The sequence below is a fragment of the Paroedura picta genome, chromosome 1 (assembly GCF_049243985.1).
Source record: "Paroedura picta isolate Pp20150507F chromosome 1, Ppicta_v3.0, whole genome shotgun sequence".
In the NCBI taxonomy this organism is placed as follows: Eukaryota; Metazoa; Chordata; class Lepidosauria; order Squamata; family Gekkonidae; genus Paroedura; species Paroedura picta.
In genome coordinates this window covers 31,645,853-31,667,209 of record NC_135369.1, presented here as the reverse complement: position 1 = coordinate 31,667,209, position 21,357 = coordinate 31,645,853, and the positions used below count along the sequence as shown (strand labels likewise).

General features: G+C 46.3%; 1 protein-coding gene and 1 long non-coding RNA gene across 6 annotated transcripts in view; one reads left to right on the top strand and one right to left on the bottom strand.

Annotated features, from left to right (window-relative positions):
• LOC143835110 (uncharacterized) overlaps window positions 1–21,357 on the bottom strand; it is a 76,280-nt gene that overhangs the window by 16,055 nt on the left and 38,868 nt on the right. Inside the window, exon 2 of one of the 4 annotated variants that reach the window (XR_013230003.1) lies at window positions 4,246–4,418. The exons of 1 other annotated variant lie outside the window; for it this stretch is intronic. This is a non-coding gene — a long non-coding RNA (uncharacterized LOC143835110). Of the gene's footprint in view, window positions 1–2,754; window positions 3,103–4,245; window positions 4,419–21,357 lie in introns of those variants that run through there. 2 more of the 4 variants (XR_013229996.1, XR_013230006.1) reach the window with 2 other exon arrangements.
• LOC143835087 (uncharacterized) lies at window positions 1,002–15,202 on the top strand. Of its 2 annotated transcripts, none has more exons than XM_077332245.1 (2): window positions 1,002–1,083; window positions 13,644–15,202. In XM_077332245.1, the coding sequence occupies exon 2, from the start codon at window positions 13,644–13,646 to the stop codon at window positions 14,919–14,921; it is 1,278 nt and encodes a 425-aa protein (XP_077188360.1). In that variant the 5' UTR covers window positions 1,002–1,083; the 3' UTR covers window positions 14,922–15,202. The 2 variants fall into 2 exon arrangements, with proteins under 2 accessions (XP_077188360.1, XP_077188351.1); XM_077332236.1 differs by lacking the exon at window positions 1,002–1,083 and adding an exon at window positions 9,989–11,866.

The following is a 21,357-nucleotide window of genomic DNA, read 5'->3' as shown; positions in this document are numbered from 1 at the left end:
TGATGCATTTTGACGGAAATGCTTTCTCATCTGAAGCATTGTTTTTAATTAGCGGGGATGATGTCATAAACATTTTAAATAAATAAATTATGACATTCACTATCGCAGGGCTCGGTGATGGTTTTCAAAAAGGGACTGTGGCTCATTGGCAGAGCCCCTGCTTGGCATGCAGAAGGTCCCAGGCTCACTTCTCAGAATCTCCAGTTAAAAAGTGTGGATGGTAAGGGATGATACAGACCTCTGCCTGGGATCCTGTAAAGCCGCTGCCTGTCTTAGTAGACAATACTGACATTAATGGATAGGGTTGCCAACTCTGGTTGGAGAAAAACCTGGAGGCTTTGTGGGTGAAGCTGGGTGGGATTTGGGACAGGGAGGGACCTCAGTGGAGTATAATGCTATGGAGTCCACCTTTCAAAGCAGCCATCTTCTCAAGGGGAACTGATATATTTTAGTATGGAGATAACCTGTCATTCTGGAGGCTCTCGTCCCACCTGGGGACTGGCATCCCTACTGCGGGACTAAAGGTCTGAGGCAGCTTCACGGGTCCATGTGACTAGGCCTGAGGTGGCCAACTGCGATATCTAAATGCAGCTTCAAGCTTCTGAGGTGCTGAATGTTGACAGAAGAAAGCAGGGAAGGGTTATTGTTCTCAGTCCCTGCTGGCTACAATGACCTTGAAAATGACAGCTGTTATTTGGTGCCACTCCCCTTTTGAAAGGACGGTGCCAGGAAACTGGGCACGCCAAACAGTCTCCATGCTGCCCATCTAACCGAGTAGGCTGCCTCAGTGGACTATTGAAAGACTACAGACCCATTTGTGCCAGCCATTTCCTGTCAGAGCTGGCCCACCCTCCTTCCCTTTATACTACAGTAGGAGGTGATCTGGTTTCCTCAGGGCCAAATATGAAGGGGGAGGGGATTTGCTAATTATTCACAAGAAAGCCTTATTCTCACCTGCTTCACACTGTAAGGCGAAGGGGCTTATTTTTAAACAAGCCTGACTAGAGAAGACTGTAGCTGCCCTTTTGAAGGTGCCACGATGATCACCAGCTGGTTGTTCATTAGATCTGCAAACACCCTGAGGTATGTCATGGTGGGCAGAGGTAAGCAAACCAGGCCCTCTGGCTCAACTGGAGCAGGAACTGTCTTGGTGCTGGGTGGCCATGCCAGATTCCTCACGCTGATTGGCACCAAGGGATCATGTGGAAAGGCTGGACCTTTTGGCATAATTTGGTGTGCAGGTGAGGATAAGCAGAGAGTGGCTATGTTGTCAATTTAAGCTTGGATCTGGGGTAAGATTGTCCAAATTCTAGCAAACCCATTGAATAGCCTCCAGACAAAATGAGTGATAAAGAATTTACCCGTCATATTTTTGTTGTTAAAATTAATAAATCTTAATTAACACCCAATCTGATGTTGGTGTCTCTTAGTTTGTTAGTTTGTTTATTTAGTTTTTAACCCACCACTCCCAGCAATGCTGGCTTGTGATGCTTACAACAGTTTAAAATTAAGTTAAATACAACATTAAAACCATAAAATTATAACTCAATATAATAAAATACATCCCAACAGCCTCCCATGCAACATTAGTAACATCCCACAACTGACTCCCTCTAGCAGCAGAGGGGTATTTCGATTTAGAAGTTTAGAGGTTTAGTGAAGCGACCCAAGATGGCACTGAGTCACTATCCTGGCCTCAACTAAACACCTGACAGAAGAGCTCCATCTTACAGGCCCTGTGGAACTGAGCCAGCTCTGTCAGGGCTGAAAAGAGATTTCTTATTGTCCAGTATTTTGTCTTTGTGAGATGGTTTCATTGTTTGGGGTTTATGTCAGAGTGGTTTCAAATTCATTTATCACTGTTTATTATTCTGGCTGCCCTGAGCTAGATAGCCCAGGATAGCCCAATTTCATCAGCTCTTGGGAGCTAAGCAGGGTCAGCCCTAGCAGTTATTTGGATGGGACTACCACGGTTGTGTTGATGCAAAGAAAGGCGATGGCCAACCACCTCTGAAGCCTTTTGCTTTGAAAACCTTGTGGGGTCACCATAAGTCAATTCTGTCTTGACAGCACTTTCCAACACCAGCATGATTCTGGCTGATTTACTGTTTTTTTTCTGGCTGCTCATGGCTTTTACTTTTTAATACTGGTTCTATGTGTTCTATTCACTTCACTGTTAATTATTGCGAATTGATTTTTACCACTGCTTTAATCATGTACGCTCCATTCATACCAGAAAGTTGGTGTAGAACTCACAGGGACATAACAAGGGTTTTGCTGGGTCAGACCAACAGTCCATCTAGTCCAGCCTCCTGTCTCACACAGTGGCCAGCCAGTTCCTCTGAAGGGCCACCCACAGGGCATAGAGGCCAATGCCCCTGCACTGCACTGCACTGGGTCAGAGGGAAGCCAGCATACTCCCCTCAACGTACACCAATCCAGGCAGTGCATGCCATAGACCATTTCTGTACAGCCACCAACTTTTCATTATTATTACTTTTATTATTACTTTTATTATTATTACTATTACTATTATTATTATTATTATTATTATTATTATTATTATTATTATTATTATTATTATTATTATTATTATTATTTAATTTTTAGACCGCCCTTCTCCAAATAGGTCTCAGGGCAGTTTACAACATAAACAGTTAAAACACAATAAAATCCCCATAAAAACCCCAATTAACATCAACAACAAGTTACATATAACATATAAGCGGCGGTGGTCACAATTATCTTAGTTACCTGACTTCCCCCCAAGTTCAGCCTGGTGGGGAGAATAATATTCAGAAGAGGGTGGCACCAATACAATAGATCTAACAATGATCTCGATGTTAGAGATCTCAATATTCGAGGGGATCCTCTGATGGATTTGTGGGAGAGCTGCCCTGGCCTCAACCATATGCCTGGCGGAAGAGCTCCGTCTTGCAGGCCCTGTGGAAAGCTGGTAGATCCCGTAGGGCCCTTGCATCTTCCTCACCTGTTCTAGCAGAAACCACTGCCCTCCCCTGCCCCATTTCTGCTTGGTGACCAATAGGCTTCCCACTCAGTCTTCTACCTCCCACATCCATTCAGACCTGGATCCCCTCCCCCTCACTCATTCAGACATTTCAGCTGGAATCCCAAGCCTGGATTTCTTTTTTTCAGGGTCAGGCCAGCCCAGATAATTGCCTATAGAACCAGGCCCATTACCCAGATCTTAAACACTTAGCAAACTAGCAAGATCTTCATGCTAAGAAAACCAGACTGAACAGAAACAGCCAAAAGAGATATGATCAGTGTGTTCCAGTAGGCAGTAGACACAATGAGAAAGCCCTGAAGAATACCTTTCTTATTTTTCTCCCCCTCAAATATGAAGTTAGCTTTGATCTTGGTGGCACCAAAGGGTTTGAAAGTTCCGGATCGAGACGTGACACTCTTCAAATATAAGAAACAATGGGTTGGCCATTGCTGGAAATGGGAAGTTGGTTTGATCCAGCAGATCTCCATTTATGTTTTTATTACAGATGAGCATTGGAAGTGCAATTTAAGTAGTTTCATTCTTCAACATTTTTATTTATTCATTCGTTTTGTTGTTGTTGTTGCACTGATATGAATGTTGGTGGAAAGGGCTGTCAAGCCATAGCTGACTTATGGTGACCCGTAGGGTTTTCAAGACAAGAGGCACTCGGAAGTGGTTTATAGAATCATAGAATCATAGAGTTGGAAGGGGCCATACAGGCCATCTAGTCCAACCCCCTGCTCAACGCAGGATCAGCCCTAAGCATCCTAAAGCAATGGCCTGCCTGCATGTCAGGACCTTGGTATTCCCTGGAGGTCTCCCATCCAAAGCCTAGCCAGGGCTGATCCTGCTTAGCATCCAAGATCTGACAAAATTGGACTATCTGGACCAGGGGTAGTCAAATTGCGGCCCTCCAGATGTCCACGGACTACAATTCCCATGAGCCTCTGCCAGCGAACACTTCATATCCTATCCAGGCTGATAGGCTGTGGCCTGCTTCAGCTCAGCCCTATTTAAATTTTCCTCAGAGTCCTTCAGCCACCCAGTGCAGCATATCCACTAGGGCTCTAATTAAGGAAGAGGCACGGCTCAGTGGCAGAGCACCTGCTTGACATGCAGAAGGCCCCGGGTTCAATCCACAGCATCTCCCATCCAAAGGATCCATTTAGTGCGGAAAGCGAGAGAGACCCTGAGACCCTGGAGAGCTCCTGGCAGTCAGAGTAGACAATACTGACCTTGATGGGCCAAGGATTTGATTCAACAGAAGGCAGCTTCCTGGGTTCCTCTGTGAGACAAGCTGGAGCCTGGTCCTTTTACATGAAATGAGAGGTTCTGTGGTCTTCCAATGCAGTCATCATCCGCTCTCATGTGACACAGGGGGACAGGAGAGAGGTTTATAAAATCATGCCTGGGGTGGAGAGAGTTGACAGAGAGGCTGGGAATTATCTGGCCATCTATGTATCTCCACAATAGAGTGTCCCTTTGGGAGTTGGCAATGATTCATGAGAGAAGGAACTTCTGTTTCTCCAATGGGGGGAGAAGGACACATTACAATAGAGCAGTGGTCCCCAACGTTTTTATCACAGGGGACCGGTCAACACTTGACAATTTTACAGAGGCCTGGAGGGCGTAGTCTTTTGCCGAGGGATGTTGCCACTGCCTGAGCCCCTGCTCCACTTGCTTTTCCGCCGGTGCCCCTGACTTCCTGCCTCCCACTGGGGGGCGCTGCCAGCAGCAGCTGCGCAGTTCCATGCCAAGGGGGAGCCCCAGCCATGGCAGCTGCTGGAGAGCACCAAAGGTGAGCCGGCAGCAGAGTGGCAGGGCAGCCCCCGAGGCAGCAGCTGGGGAGGAGAACGAGGAGGAGCCGCAGCCCGGTACCCACTGATCCACGGACCGGTACCGGTCTCCAGACCGGGGGTCGGGGACCACTGCAATAGAGACTTTCCATCCCAGCCTTTGCAACTATCGGTCTTCACAGCAAGTGCTCATATCACCAGCCAGTAATGTAATAAGCTGGATGATACAGACCAGTCATGAGAGAAGTCCAATCCAGAATAAGTGATTCTCTCACAGAAAGATGATGTGGCGCTTCCTGAACAAAGCTTGAGTGCAGGGGCACATTTAAGACCAGCAAAGCTTTATTCAAGGTATGAGTTTTTGTGGGCACCCACACTTCTTCAGAGCTGACCAAACTTCATTGGTCTTAAAGGTGCCACTGGACTCCAAGTTTGTTCCACTGCTTCAGACCAACACAGCAACCCTTCCAAATCTGGAATGATGCTCCCTTACCAGTGATGGGGGGGGGGGTGTTACTACTGGGAGACACTTCCTTACCTATTTAACCCCTCCTGCAGTTTGTAAAGCAGGAGAGTAGCGTACCACCATAGAGAGCCCTTTGCCTCTATCCCGTCCAATTTTCGTGGTGGTCTGCCAGAGACTGAAAGCAAAAGTGTTGATTTTGGTCGGCCTCCACAGGGGTTGCCCAGGAAGCCAGTGCAGCCTGAACTCCTGCTTCCCAGCCAGCAGGAACGAGCAACAGCTTACCTTCACCCTAGGGAGGCAGCCACAAATAACAAAATAGCTGATATGAAAGCACAAGGCCCTGCAGGCCACTCAGACGGGCAAATGACTGGAAGAAACTAGAAGCTACTTCCCATCCCTGTCCTAACAAAAGGCACCACCGCTGCCATTGCTGCTGGGGTGGGCATGCAGAGGCAAATGTTTTGCTTGCTTCCTGTCTTGGGTTGGGGGGAGGGTTGCATTTGTCAGCTGCCTCCCAGCATACGACTGCTGTGCCATTGCCTCTGCATAGAGTCAGGTCGAGACAGAGCAGAACAAAACAAGGCACGAGAGACCCGCTATGAGGATCTGGGATTTGTAATAGGGTTTTTTTTAAGGCAGCCACCTAAAAGAGAATTAAAAGGGGGATTGACTACCAATTTTCCTAATAAAGATTGCTTCCTCCAGATGATATGTCTAGAAGAGAATTAAAAAAAAATTGAAACAGAAGTCGATGTGATGGGTTCATTTATCCATCCATCCCATCCAACGAGAGCAAGGGTCTGAGTTTTGAGATATGGCAGTTAAACTGGAATCTAGAGTCAGCTTGGTGTAGTGGTTAAGAGAGGTGGTCTTTAATCTGGAGAGCTGGGTTTGATTTTCCACTCCTCTTCCACGTGCAGCCAGCTGGGTGATCTCTGAAACTCTTGGGCCAGTCACAGTTCTCTTAGGGCTCACTCAGCCCCACCTACCTCACAGGGCATCTCTTATGGGGGGGGGGGGATGGAAGGGTAGGTGATTCGAGACTCCTGAAGGCAGAGAAAAGCAAGGTACAAAAAAAGCTAGCTCTTCTTCCCCACAGTTCATCAAGCTGAGGCATGGTTTTGTGCCAGCTCCTATTGCAAGCAGGGCATGATACCCGGGTTGGCATCAGTGAACCATTTCTTTACCCATGTGGTCAAGGCAAGGGCAGCCATTTAAACTGATCCCCTCCACTCCCCACTGCAAGTTGGGCCACAATCCTTTCCCACTGAATGGCCTTTAAGCAGGCACTGGGGAGCGGGTCCTTCAAATGGCCATGAAAGGGAACTCCCCCATCCCATCTACTTCACATTGTTCAAGGGGTTGGTGATTTAACTATGAACATATGGAGAGCCCTTCTGCACCAGATCAGTGGTCCACCTGGTCCCACATGCTGTGTGTCATGGCAGCCGATCAGCTTACATCGTGGGCAGAGGACTTGCTCAGCCCTCCATGGCAGCTGGTCGTTTATGTTGCCCACTAGCAGCACTATATAGAGCAGGGGTAGTCAAACTGCGGCCCTCCAGATGTCCATGGACTACAATTCCCAGGAGCCCCTGCCAGCATTCGCTGGCAGGGGCTCCTGGGAATTGTAGTCCATGGACATCTGGAGGGCCGCAGTTTGACTACCCCTGATATAGAGGCTTGCTTCTTCTGAATATAGAGGTTATAATTAAGCCTTGTCTAGGACTGGTGACACCATTGCTAAGTAGAGCAGGAATAATGCTGGTTGCTACAGTATGTGTGTGTGTGTGTGTGATTGAGAGAGAGAGAAATGTCATCAAGTGACTTCCAACTTGTGGCAACCCTATGAATTAATGTCCTCCAAAAGATCAAATAATAAACAGCCTTGATCAGATCTTGCAAACGGGGGGCTGCAGCTTCCTTGACTTCCATTCCATTCCACATTGCATCTTCCTCTTCCTGATGCCTTCAGCTTTTCCTAGCATGATTGTCTTTTCTAGTGACTCTTATCTTCTCATGATGTAATTCACAATGCAACAGCTTTGATTTAGTTGTTTGAGCTTCCAGGGAGAGCTCAGGCTTGATTTGACTGAGAATCCGCTGTCTTTTTGGTGGTCCTTGGTATCTGGATGAGCACCCTGAAGCATCGAAGCATGAGGGCATATCTGCAAGCCAGACATTTGTTGGCTTGAGCAAGAAAGGGAGAGGTGGGGAAGGGGTGCCTTTGATGCTGCTGAGCCCTTGTCTGAAAGACAGGTGGAGGGACAAAGGGGAGACTCAATAATTCTTGGTCTTGCCTCAATATGCAAGCCTGGATAAACAAAGGTGGCAGAAATGCTGGGCATGTTTAAAGCCCTAAGTGCTGGTAGCCAAAATAGGTAGCTTCTTTGCTGCCAGCTGCATGAAAAGTTAGGGCAGCATTGCACTGAGTTGGACTGCTGGTAAATAAAATGGACTTTGGCCATACCTTTTGTGTGCCATCATTTTGGGTGTTGATACTAATGTATCCCTTTGAGATGGCATTTACTGAATTTGAGCTTCCTCAGAGGAAGCGATGGGTCTCATTTAAGGTGGGGTATCCCTTCCTCTGTTTCTGAATCTGAGGCACCTGCCTCTGAAGTAGGGTGCATGCATACAAAAGCTCACACATTAAATATAACTTTGTTGGTGATGCCAGACTCCAACCTTGTCCTGCTGCTTCAGAGCTACAGTCCAGAGAAAGAGAAAGAGAGCCCAATAACTTTTTTGAGAAATGAGAAATTCTGACATAGGATTGCCTTCAAATCTGCTCACCATGCAGACCTGCCAGTTTCCTTCTGATCAATGCTCAATGGGACAATATTTTTAGTGTACAACGAAGAGCTGGGAGAAAAAATTAGGAGCTTCCTCATAAATTTAGAACACCTACGTGCACATTGACCAAAAGGCACATATGGTGGTGGAAAGTACCATCAAGTCTCAGCTGATATGCGGTTTTCAAGGCAAGAGATGAAGAAGAGGAAGAAGAGCTGTTATTTATACCCTGCTTTTCACTACCCAAAGGAGCCCCAAAGCAGCTTATGAACACCATTCCCTCCCTCTCCCTGCAACAGCCGTCCTGTGAGGTAGGTGGGGCTGAGAGAGGTCTATGAGATCTGTTCTGTGAGAACAGCTCTAAGAGAATTGTGACTGGCCCAAGGTCACCCAGCTGGCTGCATGTGGAGAAGTGGGGGAATCTAACCCAATTCTCTAGATTAGAAGCTGCCACTCTTAACCACTACACTATACCACACTGTCTCTCTCTCTCTCTCTGTCTCTCTCTCTCTGTCTCTCTGTCTCTCTGTCTCCCTCTCTCTGTCTCTCTCTCTCTCTCTCTGATTTGCCATTGCCTGCCTCTTCATAGCAACCTTGGACTTCCTTGGTGATCTCCTATCCAAGTAGTGACCAGGGCTGACCCGGCTTAGTTACTGAAATCTGACAAGATCTGGCTAATTGGGGCCATTTATTACGAATACTAAAATAGACACCATGTATTGGTTGAGGCTTCAGTGATTGGATGACAGTCATACGCCAGGTTTTGAGTTAGAGGTACTTGAGTCATGAGTAGTGGGAGAGGGTAAGAAGGATGGGCAAATTCTTCTGGGAGTCATTCTCTTTCTCTAGATCCTCAGTGTGGATGGTGGCCAATGTTGATTGCATGACCTTCATCTGGCTTCATGGAATAGGTTAAAGATCCTTCATACCAGTGGTCTCCAACCTTTTTATCACCGGGGACCGGTCTACGCTTGACAATTTTACTGAGGCCCAGGGGGGTAGTCTTTTGCCGAGGGACATCGCTGTCGCCTGAGCCTCTGCTCCACTTGCTTTCTCGCCAGCGCCCCTGACTTCCCACCCCCCGCTGGGGGGCACTGCCAGCAGCAGGTGCACGGTGCCATGCCGAGGGGGAGCCCCAGCCATGGAGGCTGCCGGAGAGCACCAAAGGTGAGCTGGTGGCAGAGTGGCGGGGCAGCCCCTGAGGCAGCAGCCAGGGAAGAGGATGAGAAGGAGCAGCGGCCCGGTACTGACTGATCCACGGACCGGGACCGGGACCGGTCCCCGGACCAGGGGTTGGGGACCACTGCTTCATACTATCACTCTAACTCATCCCGAGGTGGGCCGGCAAAGGTGATCTCAAGAGAGCCGGTGAATATCTGGAGGAAGATTTTCTGGGAAGGCAACAATTCTAGCTTTTATAAACTTCCCCATCTTGTTACTATAACATTGTTTATGTATTGTTCCCCAGAAAGGCAATTACAGGAGATTCAAGTCATGCAGAATGGGTAGTAGCTGGAGGTGAACAATGTAAATCGTATTACCCCCATTTTACAACAGTTTCATTAGCTGCTTAATTTAAGGCAGCCTTAGTCACAATTTAAGGCAGCCTTTCTCAACTTTTTAACCACTGAGAAACCCTTGAAACTTTCTACAGGCCTTGAGAAACCCCAGAAGTGGTGCAATCGTGCAGAGTATCATTGGGAGGCATAGATTATCCCATCCCCTTCCCACTCCATCCAGGTCCATTGTGGGCAGGTCGACCTGACCATATATGGTCACGTCGCCCAATTAGTGTAGTGGTTAGGAATTTAGTGTAGTGGTTAGGAGTGCGGACTTCTAATGTGGCGAGCTGGGTTCAATTCTGTACACATGCAACCAGCTGGGTGACCTATATAAATTAAACTCCCACCCATTCAGGAAACCATTCCAGGGCCATCAAGAAACCCCAGGGTTTCACAAAACCCTGGTTGAGAAAGTCTGATTCAAGGTAATTATTTAACATTCAAACCCATTCATGATAAAAGACCTTCGTAGCTGAATAATCTCCTCTGTCTTTATAGAATCATAGAATCATAGAGATGGGAGGGACCTCTAGGGTCATGTAGTCCACACTAGCCCACATCTAATCCCTCCCTCCCCACACAATGCAAGGATTCACAACTACCTGTCCACCCACAGGGACCCTAATTTCATGCCCAAGTTATTTCCCCCCCCACCACCAAAAATCTCCAGAATTCAGCCTGTCCTGGAGGAAATTCGCCTACCATCCCACATACACATTCCTCATATGACTTGGTCTCCAAACCTCTCACTATGTTTGTAGCCCTCCTCTGGACACGCTCGAGTTTCTCTACATCTTTCTTCAGTTGTTGTGCCCAAAACTGAACATGGTACTCCAAATGAGGTCTAACCAGAGTGGAGTAAAATGGTAATATCACCTTCCATGATCTGGACACTATTCTTCTTTTAATACAGCCTAAAATCCTGTTTGTTTTTTTAATATTTAGTTAGTTAGTTATTGCTTTTTTAGCCACCTAGTCACACTACTGACTCATGTTCAATGTATGGTCTACAAAGACCCCCAGATCTTTTTCACACATACTACTGGCAGGGCAAGTCTCCCCCATCCTATAGTGATACATTTGACCTTTCCTACCTTCTTCATTTTTCACTATTAAAATTCATTTTAACCCAGTTTTCCAGCCTGTCAAGATCATCCTGTTGCCTGATTCTGTCTTCTGGTGTGTTTGCTACCCCTCCCAGTTTAGTGTCACCTGCAGATTTAATAAGCATCCTTTGTATTCCTTCATCCAAATCATTTATGAATATGTTGAACATACACAGTATGACTAACAGGCCCACATTATTGTTGGGGATTCTCTCTTGTTATGAGGTTTGCTGTTCTCTGTTAGATCGACAGCATCATTGGTGGGGCCGCCACTTTGAGGAACGTTCTCACAGAGGAGGTATACCGGGTGCCCTCTTGGGTTCACTTTCACAGGTTATGCAAAGCAGTTTTGCTTCAACAAGTGTTTCCCCAGCTTTGCTCCCTGGTGAGGAACCATAGTAAATTAGGTCATCATTTCCCCCTAGTTCATTTTATACTCCCAACAATGAGCCTGTGAAGTGAGGCAGGCAAAGAGAAAGCGATAGGGCCAGTGCCAGCCTAGCAGGCTCCCGTGGTAGAACAGGGATTCAAGCCCAGGTCTTCCAGAGCCTAGTCTAACCTTCACATTATGCTTACTCTCTAATGTGGAGAAGGATTTGAAGGAAACAGTAGCAGCGACACGATATTGGGAGCGTATTATGGGATTGCTGTCCATCTGCGCTAAGCAGCTGTTAATTTTTTTTCACCATTCTTCTCATGTCCCTTTTCCACCACAATACTTTAATTCATGTTGTTCAGGTTGTTCTGGTTCCATTATCCTCTTCAAAGGGAACCAAAAGAGCCAGATCAGGCAAATAGAGAGTTCCAGCACTTGGCAGACACATGCTGTGTGCAAGGTGGTAAGGGATAGCTCATCGTATACTTTGTACTACTGCGAGAACTTACTCAGGACAGTCTGTCAGTATGAGGGTTCATATCAAATCTCCTCCCCTCCTTCCACCAAAAGTCCCACATAAATACCAGGAAACCATACCACTCAACTCACCAAATCTTTTGAGCAACATCTCCCTCAGCAAATCAGTCAGCATCTTGGTTAGTAAAGAGAGATCTCAACCTACTTCTCACCATGAAGCTCCTTCTATTTTCACCTGCTGTACTCCTGATGGTCACGGTAGCCTCTGCTAGACCAGGTAATGAAGGTGGGAATTGACCTGTGTGAGGAGGTGCATTGAATGACTCCCGAGATCCCATCCAACCTGGAATTCCCTCTTTCTCAGAGAACTTCAGGCGGCCATGAGAGAACTCTAACAGGAAAACCTTTTTACATTTGGAACATTTTCAAATGCAGATAATTCCTTGTTTAAAGGATGGGAGTGGCTGCTCTCAGGTTCACCTCACCAGGGGATCACCTGCTGTGCAGCAGCAGAGATAGCCTTCCTATCTTGTGGACATCTTGAGGGAATGGAATCCTAGCAGATGTGTGCTCTGATGCTGGAATGTGGGAGAGTACAGACCTCAAAAGCAACAATAAAGCAGAGAAAACTAATCGTCAGGGAACTGTAGTCTGGATAGGTTGCACTGGACAGCCTGTATGTGGATCCATCTGCTCTAAAGCAGTGGTCCCCAACCCCCGATCTGGAGACCGGGACTGGTCCGTGGATCATTCCTCATCCTCCTCCCCGGCTGCTGCCTCAGGGGCTGCCCTGCCATTCTGCTGCCAGCTCACCTTTGGTGCTCTCCAGTGGCCGCCATGGCTGGGGCTCCCCCTCGGCATGCAACTGCGCATGCAACTGAAGACCTTCTCCCAATGTTCAGTCTTATGGTAACAAATCCTAATTGTGTTATAGGAATAATGTTAAATGTCTACTATAGGTTTTTTAAGGAGTGTTTTTGTTGTTGTTGTTGTGGTTTGTGCTGTGAAGTGCCATTGTTCCCAGCGCATAAATACAGCAGAGACCCACCTGTGGAATCGGGGGGGGGGGGATGGGAAAAGGCCATGAATTATAATATAAATGGAAATTACTGTGGAATGCTTGAACTGGGATATCTCAGTTGAGATTATCCTAAACCGATTTCATTTGTGAATTTAAAACTCTGCAAGATAATTGTCCTTTAAGTAATCAAACATTTCTGAGTTTTTCTGCTTACTGGTAAAATAAGGAGCGGGCAAATTTTAATCTTTGAACAAATTTTAATCTTTGTCTTCGCCCCACCTGGTGGAACGAGCTGCTGGAAGAGCTGAGGGCCCTGTTGAAGCTTGCTCAGTTCTGCCGGCCTGCCAGAAGGAGCTCTTCCACCAAGCATTTGGTTGATGTCAGTGCAGAGAAGATCAGAGGGCCCCTCCTCAGAATAGCCAGAACATCAGGCTAACCCCTTATTAACAAACCCCCTGAGGCACTGGCTGGGAGGGCTTGGAGTTTTAGATTATTTTGTCGCCAGGAATTGGGCTGGGTATTTTATTGTGAGGTTTTTATTTGTAACCTGCCACAAGCCCACTAGACAGAGAGTGGCAGGAAATAAATTCAATAAATAAATAAATGATTATATGAAGTTACAACATACTGAATCAAACTACTGGTCCATTGAGATCAGTATTGTTTTCTATAACAGGCAATTGGCTCTCTGCAGTCTCAGACAGAGGACTTTCACATCCTCAAAAATGGAGATCCTTTTCACTAGAGATTGTGAGGATGATTAAACAACACCTTCTGCTTGTCAATCAGATATTCTACCACTGAGCCATGCCTTCTACCCACAGCAAATGCATGGGCCTCCAAAAGGCATGCAGAATACCCAAATCCCAATCCTTAGCAGAGAGTTCACAAGTCCTCCTCTGCCTAGAATCATGGTCTGGTGCCTTGGACATGACAGCTGGGCAATCTCACCAGCTTGTCCATCCAAGAGCGCAACCCTATTTGCAAATATTTCAAGAGTGTAACCCTTATCTGTGTTCTTTCACTTCCATAGATGATCCATATCGCTGCAAAGAAACCTGTGGTGGTTATTGTGCTAAATCATGTGCAAAAGATTATATTGCTACATCAAACTGTGCCTGTGCATACCAAGGTCATTGCTGTGTTCAATCTCCACCGCCGCCACCACCGCCTCCGCCGCCGCCACCGCCGCCACCGCCTGTTCCTCCACCACCAACAATTCTACCTACTAAGCACATACCACCTCCACTACGGCCACCTCCACCTCCTCCTCCACCACCACCACCACTTCAACTTACTAAGTATAGACCACCACCACCTCAACTTACTAAGTATAGACCACCACCACCTCCATCTCCACCTCCTCCACCTCCTCCTCCACCACCACCACCACCACCACCTCAACTTACAAAGTACAGACCATCAACACCTCCACCACCACCACCACCACCACCACCACCACCACCACCTCCTCCTCCTCCACCACCACCACCACCACCACCACCTCAACTTACTAAGTACAGACCACCACCACCTCCACCACCACCACCACCTCCCCCTCCTCCACCACCACCACCACCACCTCAACTTACTAAATACAGACCACCACCACCTCCACCACCACCACCTCCACCACCACCACCTCCCCCTCCTCCTCCACCACCACCACCTCAACTTACTAAGTACAGACCACCACCACCTCCACCACCACCACCACCTCCACCACCACCACCACCTCCTCCTCCTCCTCCTCCACCACCACCACCACCTCAACTTACTAAATACAGACCACCACCACCACCTCCACCACCTCCTCCTCCTCCACCACCACCACAACCTCAACGTACTAATTACAGACCACCACCACCTCCACCACCCCCTCCTCCTCCACCACCACCACAACCTCAACTTACTAATTACAGACCACCACCACCTCCTCCTCCTCCACCACCACCACAACCTCAACTTACTAATTACAGACCACCACCACCTCCACCACCTCCTCCTCCACCACCACAATCTCAACTTACTAATTACAGACCACCACCACCTCCACCTCCTCCTCCACCACCACCACCACCACCACCAGCAACTCAACATACTAAGTATAGGGCACCACCTCCACCACCACCACCACCTCCTCCTCCTCCATCATCACCAGCTCTACTTACTCAATATAGACCACCTCCACCTCCACCTCCACCACCTCCACCACCACCACCACGACGTCCAAAGTACATACCACTTCCACGATTGCCACCTGTTCCACCACCACCGCCGCCGCCACCGCCACCGCCACCGCCACCGCTAGCGCCGCCGCCGCCACCTCCACCACCACCAGCAGCAGCAGCAGCAGCAGCAGTGCCGCCACCAGCTACTCATTATAGACCACGACCTCCTCCTCATCCTCCAAAGTACAGACCACCTACACATTTACATGATAATTCTGCACCTCGCAGAGGACACTACAGAACCTGAAAACCCCGAGAAGCAACACAGAGGAGTGTCAGTATGCAAAAGCCATCTCTACAATGCTTGGAACTGTATTTTTTATTATTCATTAAATTAAATAAATAAATATTTTGATCTTGATCAGTAGTCTTGGTGCTTCATTCTTCTTGAATTGTAACACTTTGGGTCTAAAAATCTGTTTGTTTGTTTGTTTGTTTGTTTTAAGGCCAAAGTGTTACAATGGTGCGTGTGGGTGTGTATATGAGGGCTTTCATTATTTGCTCTATTTCTTTATCTAGCTCTGAACTATCTCTTAGCTCATCCTGTTCTATTTGTGATGGAGCATTTTCAAGTTTTGACACTTTGCTCAGAAACCTAAAAGGAACTTTGATTGTCAAAACCTCATACTTCAAAAACCTTGTTGCCCTCTAAGGTGCACCCGGACTCATATCTAGCTGTTCAAGTGCTGTGCAGCTGCCCTCTGAAAAAATTGCAAAAAAATGTTGTAGGTGTAGGAAATCACCTCTATCCAGTTGCCTTAATTTTCCTGTGATTATTTCAATGCTCACAGATGCTGAGTTCTTGTGTGTTACTCATGAAAAATGCACACTCAGAGAAAAAAATCAGAGTCCAGTAGCACCTTTAAGACCATCAAAGATTTATTCAGGGCATGAGCTTTCGAGTGCAAGCACCCTTCATCAGACTATGATCTTCTTACATGACAGGGAATATATAGCAAAAATCAATTCTGTTACAACTGTGTCACAACCAAATACAGCCAATGATAAACAGCCAATCAATCCCCTAGAATTCAGTGTACTTTACAGAGAGAAACCAAAATGCTGCTATTAGAAATCAGAGAGTTTGTCTCTCTCTCTGTGTACTAGTCCATTTGCTGGCAGGGGCTCATGGGAATTGTAGTCCATGGACATCTGGAGGACTACAGCTTGATTACTCCTGGACTAGTCATTGTGGTGTGACACCTTTCCAGAGATTCCCACCAACTACTTTTCTCCCAGCATTTGTTCTCTAACAAACATTCACACAGACTGAACAATGGGGAATTGTGTCTAAGCTCAGGGTTGTGGGTCTCTTGGTTGAGGGAAGAGGGAAAGGCTGGGATGGGCAAGAAGACAGTCTTGGCAGTTTACTTGGTAGCGAGATAATATTCATACATGGCACAGAGTAGGGAAGGAAGGCAAAAAAGCCAAGTAAAAAATATCTCATTGCCTTTAGGGAGGTGGATATAGTTATTAGCTGCTTTTCTTCCCAGTAGCACTCAAAGAACAATTCTATGTTAAGTACGTGTAAGAGGCTGGTACGTGTAAGATCTTGGGCTCATAGTAAATAGCTCAATAAAAGTGCTGACTCAGGGTGCTGCAAAGGTGAAAAGTTGCAGGGGCAGGGCCAATCAGGGGCAGGAGCAATCAGCCCTATTCCAACTTGGACAGCCAGACATGTCCCACCCCCCAGGCTGTTTCAGAAATATATACAGGAACCATGGATAAGGATGTGTACAGTTCTGGTCACTGGGTCCCCAAAATGATGTTTCAGAGCTGGAAGAAGCACAAAGGGGGGCAATCAAGATGAGGAAAGACTGAAGAATCTGGAACTTTTCTGTTTAGAAAAGAGATGACTTAAGTGGGGACATGACAGAAGTTTACAAAACCATGCATGGGGTAGCGAGAGTTGAAAAAAAATTTTTTTCTCCCTCTCCCAAAACCTTGGAACTGAAGAGCATGCAATGAATCTGATGGGCCGTAGACTCAGGACTGCTTTACACAGAGTGATTAAAATGTGGGATTCACTGCCAGAGGATGTTGTGATGGCCACAGGAATAAAAAGCTTTAAAAGGGATTAGACTGGAGAAGTCTCTCAATGGCTACTCGTCATGGTGACTTAGGGGATTCTCCCTATTCAGAGGCATTGGGCCTCTCAATCTCAAAGCCAGGAGGCAACATCAAAGGCCTCTATGCCCTGATGTTGGCCATTCATGGGAATTGGTTGACCATTGTGTGAGACAGGCTGCTGCACTAGATGAACCACTGGTGTCATCCATCAGGGCTCTTCTATGTTCTTCTAGGGCCTTGCAACAAATACAAATAAAACCACAAAACCCCATCTGTTTTCATTGCAATACATGCACTAAGAATTGTACACATCACTGACATTTTTGGCATCCCTTGGAAGAGAACGAAAAACTGATAAATTGACATCTTCCATTGATTGTTTATTTTGCAGCTCTTAGTTTGGTTATTTTAGTGGCTGCTATACATACCTTATGTTTAATGAATGTGTATCCTAATCAGATCTCTGAAGAAGACCCTACATGGACCAAAATGCATCAGATTTATAGTTGATTTATATAGTGCATATTAAACTGTTCTTGCAATAGCCTATAGGCTGGCTATGTATGTTTTTAATTTTTGAAGTTTTGCAGTTGTGCACAATAAAAGCCATATAATTTTGTAATTACCTGATGTTATACAGACACTCAACCTTCTAAAGTCCTGACTATTTCTAGTAGGGTGTTTGTGGTTCTGGTTCCAGATCTCCCCCCCCCCTTTGGCTCTTGTAACGAATATCAATATCCTCAAAGATAATAAATGATATAATGAAATATGCAAAACTAGATGAAAAAGCTGTGTCCTGAAAACAGTTAAGAATCCAAGAGGCCAGTTGTCTAAGGCCACAGGCCCTCTTGTCCTTCAGCTCACACCCAAGGGCATACACCCATAGCCAGGCCCCAGATCTGAAGCTGAGGTTAAGAAGCAAGCCTTGTCATGAGTCTTCCACCACACTCGCTCTAGCTGTCTCAATTTGCTCTTCTTCTCTCAAAGTGTCCCAGTGTACTAAAGCACCCGTTTGAGTCAAGGGTAGATAGGACGTCTAGGCGCAATCACATCTATAGTGGCTCCTAGGTGAGACTACCAGTCCTCCACCATGGCTACCAACAAGTTGCCAGGAGGTATCGGGACCCGCAGAGCATTCCAGAATCCAATAGAATCCATAAGTCTTCGCGGGCGGACAAAAATGCATCTGCTGCCCAACTGGGGAGAAGATGGGATCTTGAGCCGGGTCTGCAGGGCATAATGGTCTGACCATGAAACGACCAAAGATTCCCCCATGTTCTGTGGGAAGTGAACAATCCTACCTATAGGCAAGTTAGGTCAACAGTGCGTGACTGGCACAAGGCCACTCAACAAGCTTCCATGTTAGAGTAGGGACCTGCACCTGGGAATCCCAGATCCTAAAATAAATATCAAACCTTGTGCCCTGAGGAGTATGCAACTGATGGGGAGATTCTTATAATCTTGAAGAGAGCTTGTTTAGAACCAGGACCGTTGATGACTGGTCCAGAAAATAGGTTTATGTCACAACCTGGCTACCAACCCAGGCCATGAAATTGGAAAGACCAGGACCTGTTCTTACAGTAAGGTTTCCACACAAAATCAAGGTGAGAGTTGAGAAATTGTAAAGCCAAGATACCGTGACAGAATCCATTTTTTTTAATAGAAAGGTTGGGAAAATGGTGCCATGAAAATTTGGCACTTATTGAAACTCTGCTCCCCTGGCCCATTGCCTCTTCCCACTCAAAGTGTCCACTTCTCAGGGTGGGTTTTTTCACTACCCTTTTTACAATGTGCAAGTCTAGATGTGGAAATTTATTTAAACTATGTACCCACTGGACTGTTTACCAGCAAATTATTGGGTTCTCTTCATTTCTTTCAAGGCATTTCTTTCAAAATATTGCAGTTTCACCAATTAAGCAAGGGCTTAATAAAGAGATTTTTAAAAGGGGAAAGAAACCTGAAGGATCCCATAGCACAAGTGCTGAGGAGTTGAACAGCAGTCCCCCAGCAACCCCCGCCCCATGAAATCAGTCTCCTGAGGAGAAAACAGAACCCCTGGAGCGTGGTGCACCCAAACCCTTTCCAGACAGCCCCATGCAAACAGATACCATTGTTGTGCCTTTTATGGAACAATCTCTTGATCACTTTTAAAATTAGTACGGAAATGACCTCTCCTTCATTCACACAGCAGCTCCGCAAGACCAGGCACCTGTGCAAGGCCAAGCTTGCGGCTGCCTAAGCTAGCAAGAACTTAAGCCTGTGCAAGAGCCAGAAAATCATAGACCCCTCCAGGGAGTGTTTGACTTCAGCATTCAAGCAGTAGGATCCAGTGTTGGAATGCTCCATGGTGGCCGCCATTTGCCATTTGTACCCACATTAAGCCATTTCAACATATTATCATAATCATCATTATTTTTCCTGTGAGACTGTAGCTTCTACATGGAGCCCCCTTAGGATTTTCAAGGCAAGAGATGTTCGGAGGTGGTCTGCCATTGCCTTCCTCCATGTTACCACCTTGCCTGGTATTTCTTTGGGGTCTCCCATCCAAATACCAACTAGGGTCAGGCTAGCCTGACCTATCCAGGTCAGCATAAGAGATTTAAAAGTAAGACTGAATGAAATGCTGATGTTATGAACTCAGAGAGATTGTGAGTGGGTGAGCAGGAAGGGATGTGCCAGTGTTTGTCTCTTGTAGTTCTTCTTTGCATACCTATGGAATTGCTGATCACCACTGTGGGATGGTAGATGAATTTCCTCTGGGCCAGACAGGATTATGGAGATTTGGGGGAGGGGATCACTTGGGCATGAAATTGGGGTCACTGTGGATGGGCAGGTAGCTGTAAGTTTCTGCACTGTGCAGGAGATTGGACTAGGTGACCCTGGAGGTCCCTTATAACTCTATGATTCGTTGATTTTATGATTAGGGACAAGAAGGTGGTTCAAAGAAAACAAAGATTCTTAGGCTTGCTTCATATTATGGAGAAACCAAATTGGACTGAGTCTATTGCGTCATGCTGTTTTCAATATTTGGTCTCATTCCTAAATATAAATAAATGCAAAGTGATGCAGCTTGGGTTGGGGCAAATAAATAAATAAATCCTGACTACTCATATATACTGAAGGGGTCTAAACAGTCAGGGATGAAGCAGGAAGGAGACAATGGGACTGTGCCGGATGACTCAATCAAAATGTTTTTTTTGTGTTCAACTGTGCTGCAAAGGCAGATTCCTTCCTTGGGTTATTTGGGGAAAGGGGTCAAACACAAAGCATCCAGCATCATACTATTTTATAACAAGCCATATTGGGAACACCATGGACAGTTCTGAGTACTCTGTCTCATAAGCATCTTATACAACCCTCTCCTCCCAATATCCACCTATCGGAACACGGAGAGCAGAGGGGTTCTCGTGTGGGAACCTGCTTTGTCTGAGGCAAGCCTGGTGGTGTTTCATTCATGGACCATTATAGCTGCTTTCTTCATTCCCTGGACCTCCATTGGACAAGTTGTGGGGCTGGTGCTCTTTTTGGTCAACTTGCGGTGAAAAATGAAAGCCTTTATTTCAGAAGGTTTAACTCAACGGATTGGTTACAGAGTCTTGTTCCTCTTTTACAATATTGTTGCTGTGCCCTAAGGTGGTTTGTATAGTTTTTGAATTGTTCTAAACTTGTCCGGGCCACCTAATGCGGCCAATAAGCATCTGAGGCTTTTAAACAGAGAATAAAGATGACTACAAGTTGTGCATTAAGAAACTCCTTCCCCCATGCCTATTATCCATAACACAGGGAGAACAGAAATGATTTATTTTTGTATACTCACAATAGTGTCAATTTAGGGGGCACCCAGTGGAATTGACTAGAAGTAAATTCACTACGCAGAAGAGGAGATATTTATTCACAGGTGGCAATATCAATTTATGGAATCCCATGCCTTAAAGTATGGTGCTGGGTGGAGGTTCAGATGTCTTTAAGGAGGGCTACACAAAATCCACAGAAAATTCCAGAGAAAAGCTAGAAGAGATAAGAATGCCTTCTTAAACGAACAGTGCAAACAAATAGAAGAAAACAATAGAATGGGGAGGACCAGAGATCTTTTCAAGAAAATTGGAGATATGAAGAGAACGTTTCATGCAAAGATGGGTATGATAAGGGACCAAAATGGTAGGGACCTCACAGAAGCAGAAGAGATTTTAAAAAGGTGGCAAAATTATACAGAAGAACTATACAAGAGCGAGCTTAACATCCCTGATAACCACAATGGGGTAGTTACTGACCTGGATCCAGACATCCTGGAATGTAAAGTCAAATGAGCCTTAGGAAGTCTGAGCAACAATAAAGCTAGTGGTGGTGACAGCATTCCAGCTGAACTATTCAAAATCTTAAAAGACGATGCAGTAAAAGTGCTACACTCAATATGCCAGCAAATTTGGAAAACTCAACAATGGC